General features: G+C 42.8%; 2 protein-coding genes across 2 annotated transcripts in view; one reads left to right on the top strand and one right to left on the bottom strand.

The window, feature by feature from the left end:
- The window catches only part of ATP6V0A1 (ATPase H+ transporting V0 subunit a1), a 58,526-nt gene extending 57,747 nt beyond the window's left edge, over nt 1-779 (bottom strand). Inside the window, exon 1 of the mRNA XM_025207311.1 lies at nt 759-779. The gene's annotated coding sequence lies outside the window, so the exon portion shown is untranslated. The remainder of the gene's footprint in view (nt 1-758) is intronic.
- Nucleotides 780-5,752: 4,973 nt separating this feature from the next.
- The window catches only part of CAVIN1 (caveolae associated protein 1), a 36,216-nt gene continuing 31,262 nt past the window's right edge, over nt 5,753-10,706 (top strand). The window contains exon 1 of the mRNA XM_014521201.2: nt 5,753-6,390. Coding sequence (XP_014376687.1) covers nt 5,971-6,390 — 420 coding nt within the window. The 5' untranslated portion in view covers nt 5,753-5,970. The remainder of the gene's footprint in view (nt 6,391-10,706) is intronic.

Below are 10,706 nucleotides of genomic sequence, written 5' to 3'. Positions count from 1 at the left end.
GCGGCAGACGCCGCAAAATCAGCTGATCCGCGGCGGCTCCTCGTCGGTGACGTCACCGCGCAGGCAGACGTACCGCCGCCGCGCACTAGCGGGGCGTCTCCTAGCGACGGCGCACCGCCATGTTGCTCGCAGCGGGCGCGGCTGCCTGTCACGTGACTGGAAGTGAGGGCGGGGTGCGACCCGGACCTCAGTGTCGGCCTCGTTGCTCGGCCTGGAGCGCGCCCCCCTCCCCCAGGTCACTGCTCGCGGAGGGCAGGGCCGCGGGCCCCGGAACCAAGCCGCTGATATCACCACGACATTTGGTGACGCTATCCCCGCACAACCTGCTGGTGTCGCCACTTTTGAGCCGACGTGTTGAGGGGATGCAGTGATGTCATGAGAAGCCCCAAGGGCAGGCTCAGTGCCTCGGATGCACAGGCAGGGGGCGTGGGAGCAGACCCCCGCTGCAACGTAGCATCATCCCTTTGCAGCCATATGTCGCATCCAAGCATCACGCGGTGTCGCACCCTCGCTGTGTCGCAGCAGTATATCATTGCATTGCATCGGGGCACCAGTGCGCTTGAGTTCACAACAGCTTGTGCGCTCTCTATATATTTTGGTCTATAAAGGCACATCTCTACCTTGCCTTCTGGCTGACTTCAGACCAGCACAGCTAATTACCCTCTCAGATTTGCAGTGTCCTTTGTACTTCCCCATTAAGTAGCAACAAGGTGTTACCCTGGATGATAAGATGTCACCAGCTCGCCTTGAAGCCTCACCTTTATCAAGGGAAGACGGCATCACGTTACCTCAGAATACTGCAGTCAGACACCGCTCCGGTTTTGTTCTGTTACCGCTTTGCACCAGCACGGCACATTGTTATACGACAAGCCTGCAACGGGCGGCACTTGGCAGTTCTCCACAGCAATCACTTAAGGGATATGCAGGGGAAAATAAGCCGTGTGGCTGGATGCATGTGTTAATGATGATGCAATGTTCTGGCAGAAAAAAATAGGTTTTCCAGTTATATGCAGTAAATGGACCTTTTCACAAAGACAGTACTTAAGTGACGTGTTTCGCACGCAGCCAGGTGGGCTGAGAAGAGGGGTAGGAAGTTAGTTTTCTTTGGCATTAGGTTCCACGCGGGATGTAAGCCATGGGACGAGAGAGAGATCCAACCCGCAGTGACAAAAAACCCTGAGTAAAGAACTTGTATTGCCTTTGAGCATATTTGTCTTATTACTTAAAAATGTTAAAGACTACTTGTTGCACTGATACATTAAGTGGAGTGCCCTAGTCCCTATGACATGCAGCACAGCAAAGCCTGTACAGCAGTTCCACACCCTTTGGGCCTCATACTTTCTCGCTTACACAGATATCAAACAGACGTTCTGCTGTGGAAGTCCATGGAACGGCAGTGGTGTGAACAAGGCCCCTTGGTTTGAATCCAAGCGTTGTAAGAAGCATGTTTCAGTGGCCAGGCAGTTCCATCCACCAATACCCAGATTAATCTCAAGCCACAGCTTTGCAGAGACTGGAAAGCTGATGAAGCACAAGAAACCTCCCTGCAAGTAAGGGTGCATAATTTCCTCTGCTGTTAGATTGTTAAATGGAAACATGTTTTTCCTGGGAAGGAAGCCAAGCCTTGCAAATAAAATGGGTTTAGTTAAAATACACTTAACTGTTGAATGGTTATTCTACCTAGTGACACTGTCTTTGCGTAAACATTTGATTTTTATTCCAATTACAAAGCTTTCAGAAGCGCTTTTGCACTATGGAAAATATGTCCAATCTAATCTAATTTTTTACAACAATGTTTCTTTACTAAAATCTCACAGAGGAACTGTACATCTCCCTATAGAGTCAGATGTGGTGTGCTTGCCTCAGTAGTGGATACAGATTATATGTATATTTACTTGTATTACCATAATTCCCTAGAGCCCCAGCAGTAGGCTAGGACCCCATTATTTCAGGTGCCATACAAACACACACAAAAACCCAGTCCCTGTATCAAAAACCTTATAATCTAAGTATAAGGTAAGAGACAACAGTTACACACAGGCAGATGGGAAGCACAAGGAAACAGTGATGAAGTACCGGTCAGGATAATAGGCAGTGATCTCAGCATGCCAGCAGCCTATCCTAACAAACACAGTGCTTATTAGTGAGACAGCAACCTCATTTTATAGAAAAGGCAGGAATATTATAGCTGCAAAACTGTGTTGTTCATTGTTATTTAAGTAGCTGGCTTTATCCTTCAGAATAACCTGCAAAGATGAAGAGATCTATGAGAAATAATAGATCAGAGGCAAGAATTTTTGTGGGTGGTATCTTTTATTGGACTAACTTCATGGTTCAGCTAGATGTAGACAAGCTTTCTATTGCAACATATTCTTCTAAAGCACTGCATTCAAAAAGCTTGCCTGAGTCTGCCACAACCATGCAGTTGATCCAATAAAAGATATCACCCCCAAAAATCCTATAATTTTTCATATTTCCTGGATCATGATGGCTACAACATCACATGAACGCTACCGCAGTTTCTTATAGAATGAGTTTGGGGCTGTTGAAGTAGGCCATTCTGCAGGCAGCCCAGCAGAGAACTGTAATGTCCATAGAAGGGAAACAGCGTGGGCAGCTGCGGAAAATGCTCCCTTTGCACTCCTTCCCAATGTATCACCCTCCCTGTCTGAAGGCTTCTCTACAGAGGAGCATGCAGTTCATTTTCTGCAGCACATTCAAGATGTGATCTCTTGATTTAAACTGTCACCGAATGGAAAGAGAAAAGGATATTGATTGCAATTATGGACTTTTCTTTTCCTTGTTCCATGTTACATGAAGAGCTAAGTTGTGATGTACGTGTCATTTTACATAGGCCCCCAAACAGCCAGCACCTGCTGCTCATGAAAGTAATAAACATCTTTCTATGCAGAATTCTGTCAGCAGTACTATACAATGCATCTGGTAGGTGGGCTATTGAGACTCAAAAACATTCATAGAGATATGGAAACTTCAAAGAACAAATTCTATCTATTACATGTTAACAGCGTAACAAATCACTGGGATTGAGACAGTTTGTGGAATATGAGCTAAAAGGATAAAGAGCATTCATGTTCAGTGGGGAGGAACTCAGGTTGCCACCTATGGGGTCATCTAGGGATGTCACTACTGAGAAAGAACATGGTCATGTCCAAATGAATCTTAACATGAAAAGTTTCTCATCACACTATGTGCAGAACAAGCATAGAGAATATTCCACTTAGCCTGTTCTAGCAAATAGCTAGACCAAAAATACAATTCCATTTATTTGTTTTCTTCAGGCCAGCCTTACAACTATACACCCTTGTGAAGTTGTGGTTGTTACTCCCAAATTACAGATGGGAAAGCTGAGGCACAGGGGCAAAGTCTAAGGAACTTAGGGAATTTATAGCAGAACTAGAAAATAAGAAAACAATTAACTTCCTGTGCTGTATGTTAGCTGCAACACCCCCATGTAGAGGGCAGCTCTGAAAAAAAGACAACATGAAAAGCAACTGAAAAGCCTCAGTACACTCTTGTCAGGAATTCATGTTCTACGTGGAACTGACTCATCAGCTGCAAACATGGGAAATCTTTCTTTTATTTTCAGACATAAAAAGGCCTATCCCTTGAGAAACAATTCATAAAGGAGATTCTTTTTGACAGGCGACACGACATGTTGGCAGTGGGATTGTGGTCTACAATTTGCTGATGTATGAGGCAACCAAATCTAAATTGATATTATAGTGTGGATACAAGAGCTTTCTCAAGTCACCCTGTCATGTGACACCGAGTGCTGGGATAGTGAATGTTCTGACTGTGGTCAGGGTTGAACAAAGTTGCTATAGAAATGTTTGTGTGCAGTGGATTCCCTAGTTTGTATGTCATGAATCCAACAATTCAACTAAGGCCATCTTAAGGTAGGTCTCAAGCATAATGAAATGGAACACCACATGGATTCAGCTTTGTTTGCCAAGCTATGGTCAGATACTAGGGTGATCCCCAGACTCAGCTGCAGAATCCCCCACCCTGAGACACGACATGCTGAGTGTGCATCCCCTACTGTTTAGAACCTTAATGAGAGCAAGCTTGATTGTCTGCCAGCAGTGAATCCTTCAGCTGTGTATAAAAGGAGCCAGTAGAAACTTAATCACAGTTTTTGTGTCTGCAGGGGATCACTTACCTTTGTATGAGCAAGAAGAAGTAATGGTGAGCTGGTCTCATCTGGAACTCATTCTATGCAGACCTTCAATCTGCCACTTCCACATCAATCCATTCAGGTTCTTAGGCTTGTTGGGCTGGGACAGGTGTTCTTCAATGATGCCTCATAAAGGTCCTACCAAAATTATCTCACTGGAGCAGTAGGTTGGTACTGATCTCCTAGACTAGCAGTCTTTTAAGGATCTACAAGAACCTGTGAGTTGGTCTATTAATATTTAGCTTGAGAACTTAAAGAGCAGGGAGGGTTTTCTTCTTTGTGTTCTGCACAATGAGCATGATACCAGTGTTGAAATAATCTACTACTGCCAATAATCAGCATTAAGTAATGTAATGCCATTGGGTATTGCATACAGCATCTTTTTCTATGGCATAGGTTGAAGTGCCTTCTGCACAAAGAATGCTAATAATTGCATTTTGTCTCCTTCCAAACCAAAGTTAGACAAACTTTTTTGACTATTGCAGGGAAGTGTAAGTTCTATCAGCTAACAATTAAGAACAAATTTGGAACAACCTTAAAATTTAAAAGTAGACATGAGTAGAAGATAGTGAGAGTTGTGTTATGAAGAATTCTAAGAAAAAATAAATAGTGAATTATTATATAAAAGTGAAGAAACACAATTAACATTGGAGGAAACCTGAAGAAACTTTCAGATACTGAAAGGAAGAGAAGAAAAGAACAGATGACTCCTGTGGACTTTGACTTGGGTTATTGGAGCACTCTTGACAGAAGATAAATTTCTGACTTCACATATAATTTTAGGGGATTGAATGCATCTTTAAATGTCCAATCTGTTGTTTGATCATTTGGGATTTATTACTAAATATAGTTAAAAAACCTGGACTTTATTGGTGAACAGGGGGAAGCTCTCAGATGGGACCATTAGCCGTTTCACTTTATGCTGCCGAGTTTATTTATCCTATTTATGTCAGATCTGCAGACAGATATAAGCACAAACACACATGTAACATGTTATCTTGCCTGTGTAAATCCATACATGTATGTCTGCCTTCACAAATATTCTCCTATATGGGTCCGTGCAGATCTGTAGCGTGAACAGTCCAAAAGGTATGTGCCACGAACTTGTGATTCAGAAGATAAGCCTCTCTTTAAAATGTTGACAATCAGCCCCATACAGACCTGGAAAAAAATGCTAACTGGAGGCAAAAGTTTCTGAGTTTTCCAGGCTGAGTTCCTGCATGTCTGTGCACAGTTGTTTCAAAACCAGCCTCCCTTCATCACAAAAAGCTATGCCCAGAAGGAGATTATTTCTTTCCACCAGCTTCCCTAGCAGTTTACACAAAGGGTTTTGTTTTTTCCTCTCAGATTCTTTGGAGCTTTGTTCAGAATGCCTTTAAACTTATGGTAAAGAAGAGGCTGTTCAGAGCTTCACATTCCTCAGTGAGCAGTGCCTGTGCTCGCATGCAAAAGCCATTGCCTCCCCTCCAACTATTTTAATCATTTCAGAAAGGGTGGGTCATGAGGCATTTGGCAGCGGGCTCCTTTTATATAGCTGAGGTGGAGTCAGCCAATGGCCTACAAGCCTGGAAAATTTTGCAGGGCAGTTTTACTGGACAGCTTTGCAGAGCTGTGCCATTTGAATTTAAGCACACACATATCCACACACTGTGCTCTCCATTTCTGGCTCGTCTCCCAGCACAGAGAGCTTAGTGAGATTTGGGTCTCTCTCTCTCTCTCCCCTCTGCAGCAACAGTTTCTCCAGGCTCTGCTAGTTAGGACTCCCCAAGCAAATCATGGAGGACACCACTTTGCAAATTATCGAACAACCAACTGCCTCTGAGACCTCTGAGGAGCAAGCAGCAGAGGAACCGATCAAATCAGACCAGATCAACGGGGTGATGGTGCTGACCCTTTTGGACAAGATCATTGGGGCAGTGGATCAGATCCAGATGACCCAGGCTCAGCTGGAAGAGAGACAGCAAGAGATGGATAGCGCAGTGTCCAGCATCCAAGGCGAATTGACCAAGCTCACAAAAGCACACACCACCACCAGCAACACTGTGAACAAGATGCTTGAAAAAGTGCGAAAGGTGAGCGTCAATGTGAAAACCGTCCGGCAGAACCTGGAGAAGCAAGCTGGGCAGATCAAGAAGCTGGAGGTCAATGAAGCAGAGCTGTTGAAGCGAAGGAACTTCAAAGTCATGATCTACCAGGTGAGGAGATTTCCTGCAGCTCCTTAGGCTATGTTTGTCAATGTTTGTTTCCACTGCTAATAGTAACATAGTAATGAGGTAGAATGGTGGTGTTTCCCCACTCCTGGCTCCTCCAGAGTTCTGTTATGGTGTGTCACATAGTTCATTACAGGTATAATATTATTGGTATGCTCATGAGATGGAAGATTTAACATAATTTATTGTGCTTAAAATGAGTTTAGGCTGGCCTTTGCAACCCACAGGAAGCAAACAGCAGAATCTGGAACTTGCTTTTTGACTAAAGGTAGAAAAAAAGTGCACTGGGGACTTTATGGGGATCTTTTAAATCAGTCATTTTAGGTGGAGAATGCCTACTGAGGATGGAGTTCTAAGAATTAGAAGGAGCATAATGCTGTCTCAGGTTTACGATATGCACCTGACAATGTTAACATGAGACAGTAACATTGGTGTCATGTTTAACCTCATTCTTATGGACGATAGGGCGGAAACATTAAAGAAAATGCAGCATAGTCTTTTGAGTTCATTAGCACCCCTCTTTCCAGAGCCCTGGATCTGCCTTTGCCATACTGCTTGTACAAGTAAATACAATTCAGTACATGTTACGGTTTCTTTAACCTGAGACATGTTCGGTCCTGAGCTTTTCAGTCACTCAGTTTCAATAACAGGCTCCTTTGCTCTGCCCGAGGCTCATTTTCTGGACTAGGATCTGGATTTGCCTTTAATCTTTTAAATATTATATAAGCAAATAACTGGGGGAAAAAGCAGGCCCAGGCTTCCAACCCTTTTTCCTGTGTCTGTTTGGGTTTAACTTCACTTACCAAAGCTGCCCCCTGATCACACATCTGGAGAAAGTATAATGAGTTACAGTCAGTCGGAATCATCAAGGGTTAATAATAGACTATGTCAGGGACAAACAGAGGAACATCCAGTGCAGATCACAGGGAAAAGGGGGAAGAAAAGGAACAAAAAAGCAGAAGTACTTTTTACAACCATCGTTTGAAAGGGGATCTGGTCCTGCTAGGCTGAGGAATCTGGCAAGTAGCAGGACTGATATAGCTCTCTGATTCAGAGCCTAAGCATTTATAGTTATATCATGCCCAAAAGGCTGAAATACTCAAGTATATTAGGATCACGCAAGCAACCTAATCAGACTTAAAATACATTTATCGGAAGCTCTTCATATCAGGCCTGCAGGGTAGCATAGCTCTACCTAGGGAAAAATAATGTAAACACCTAAATGCACAACAGTGGAACCAAGCATCGCAAAGTGAAGGAAATAGCAGGGAATCCTAATATTCCCTGCATGTATTGAAATAATCTAGAGCAAATGTATGTCTTCCAGGTGTTTTTGCAGTGTCCTGAGTGGTGGATTGTCCTTCTGAGAGACGCTCTTAATTGCTTGCTACTGCTTGGGAACACCGTCCTTTTATTTTCTGGGACAAAAATGTATACTCTTACTCCCATGGGCAGCAATAGCAAAAAGGCCTATTGATTTAAAAACGAGCAAAATCAGCCCCTGAGTTTGACTTCACTGAGAAAGGACGGAGGCCAGGATTTCCTGGAGCACAAGGTTGTTTTGTGGAAAATAGGATGAATGAATGGTTTGAAATGCAGCACAAATTGTTCTGTGTGCATTTTAGCATGAGACACTACAGCCTTGAGGCCGCAAGGCAGGAGAGAAAAACTCTGTGAAATTCTGCTGTAAATCCCTTTAAAACCATGCAATGCTCAGCCTGTCTTAACCAAGAAAGCATAAGCATAGTTACACACTCAAACACAAGCAAGGGTATACAGCATGCAGGAGGTCACAGGGAAAGCGTGCAGACTTCTGTCAAACACTGTTGAGACACATGAAGCTTCTTTTGGAGGAGAAACTCTGAATGGTCCCCTGATTTGGAGTCTGAATTGGAAAGCAAAATCTGTGGGATCTTTGACTTTCTCAGTGGCTGAGCACCAGGTTGAGATGAACCCCAATAATATTCACCTATCAGCACAGCACATGCATCTTTCTGTATTACTCTACTGCTGTATTTGCTTCGTCAAAGACAATTGTGGTACAATGAGCATTGTGATTCCTGTTGATAAACCATAGGGAATCCCCTGGAAAAACTGGGTATAATTTTCCAGTACACTGCAGTACTGTAGCCACTTTCTCTTGTATACAAGGGAAAAATAGATTTGCAGTCAAAAGAGAACTTGCCTCAGTGATATTGTCTCTCTGGGTGCTTCTCTTGCTGCATGATGGTGTTAGCCTTGAACAATTTTCAAGACAATAGCTATTATTTTTCTCATACACAACAAAAATATTTGGTTATTTAGCAGTATAATTAGTCAGTGGCTTGTACTCGCTGATAATATAATCATTTAATTTCTACCATATAGTAAATGGAGTTGTCTGGCTCCACATATACTATTAATTGTCAGTGTTTGCATTCTATAGTACCTTCTGATTTGTGTAGTGAGAGAGATTTTGGTATGGCTTTCTTTTTTTGCTGGGCAGGACAGGTTCCTGTTTGCTGAGGTTGTCCTGGCACTGGGGGCTAAAATTTTTGAGCAGTTACTAATATAGGATGCATGCATGAACAATGTTGTGTATTTGTGAAAATATCAGGATACAGGGCCAAATCCTGATTTCTTCACATGAGAAGCTCTCTCAAAGTCAGTGGTTTTACCTGCTTTAGTAAAAGGAATAGGTTTGGGCCCAGCATGTGCACTAAACCGAGGAGTGCTGACCATAAGACTTTTAATAATTTCATAAAGAAGATGAATTAAGGGTGGAAAAAAGTACCATTTCTGTTTTTAAATCTGGAGGTACATATAACTAACTGTGGATCAAGTTCTGCCGCTTTACCCATGTTGAGAAACAGCAGAGTAACAAACGGTGGGTGACCAGGGCACCAGCCCTGGACTCCCACTTAGAGTGGCCGAAAGAACTGAAGCTGGCATCACTGCCTGCCCAAATGCTGGATCGGCCATAGCCAACCCAGCCCTTGCCACCACCACTGTTGCCCAGGGGGCAGATCCTGGCTGTTATGCTTCTCTTGAGAAATACAATTTATTGTGAGTAGCCCTGTTAATTTCAACAGGATCACTCCTAGAATAGAGTCCTCTTCTGGCTCTATATTTTACAATTATTATATATTATTTACTAAGCAGCAAGAATGTGAGAGTTGCAAATCTCATGATAATTCCTCCCCTGGGGAATATACAGTTCGGACATTATACATTTTCTCTGAACTCTCTGTCTCTGGAAGAAAAAAGCAACAAAGGCTTACAAAACAAGCTCATTGTTCTACAGCCATTGCTTCCCAGAATGAACCATAAATGGAGAGTTATTTTAGATGTGGCCTTGATAATTTTGTTCATCACAGGGCTGTAAACAGTTATGTTACTAACCTTTAACAGCACTTGGTTTTTAAGAAGCTGTGATGCACTTTCCTGCTCAACTGTGGTTTAAGGAGGAAAAGGTTAAGAATGCAAAGATTTATGAGTTTGCTTTTGTTTAGGGAGTGGGGCAAGTTTGCCTAAATTAAATATTAGGCAAAAAGAGGAAGGGGATATTTTCAGTGGGTCACTGAGCAAAGAGTCTGCACTCCAGATGCATTTAATACTGCATGATTCTGTGACTTGGAGAAGTAAAAAGAAAAGGTAGAATAACAGTCACTAGGAATAGGTGATGTCTGTCTGCTAAAGTCTTTCTGCAGATGTAGCAGTTACTCAAGGAGTTACGCCAGTAGTACCATCAAGATCCTCCAGCTTTTAGTTGGCAAAAATAAACTAAAGAAAATAAAGCTTTTTTTGTTCTCTGATATTAGAAGGACCAAGAAAATCAAAGCTGTTTCTTGCGTTTGCCTTTTGGTTAGCAGACAGGAGCATACAACGTGTCCATCTTATTTATCTGAGCTGGGGGGGAGAGAGCACAAGACTGAAAAGCAGGCTCGCCCAGCAAGGCCTGGTGAGGATGGTCCTGGGATGGAGACTGTACACAAATGCATATATGCTCATATGTCTCACTCTTTCATCAAACAAATTTGAGACCAATCTGACTCCTGCTGAGGTAAGAATCTTTGACTTAAAAAGGAGTTGGATCAGCCCATAAGAGTAGCATAGAAAAGCAAAAGAGCTCCAGATTAACCAGACTGCATGTTCTGAAAATTAATCCATGAAGTGAGAAGGTGTTTTTCTTTGCCAAACTGCTGTGTAAATACAACTTTAATCGCCTTATCACAAAGTTGAACTTTAATTCCACAAGAGGTTTGATGGCAAGCGGTTATGTTTGTCCTTACAAGCAGCTCATATCACCAAAGCCACTTAAT

This window comes from Alligator sinensis, unplaced genomic scaffold (assembly GCF_000455745.1).
Source record: "Alligator sinensis unplaced genomic scaffold, ASM45574v1 scaffold919_1, whole genome shotgun sequence".
Lineage (NCBI taxonomy): Eukaryota > Metazoa > Chordata > Crocodylia > Alligatoridae > Alligator > Alligator sinensis.
Note: the sequence above shows the minus strand (reverse complement) of the source record. Positions and strands in the feature narration are given on the sequence as shown.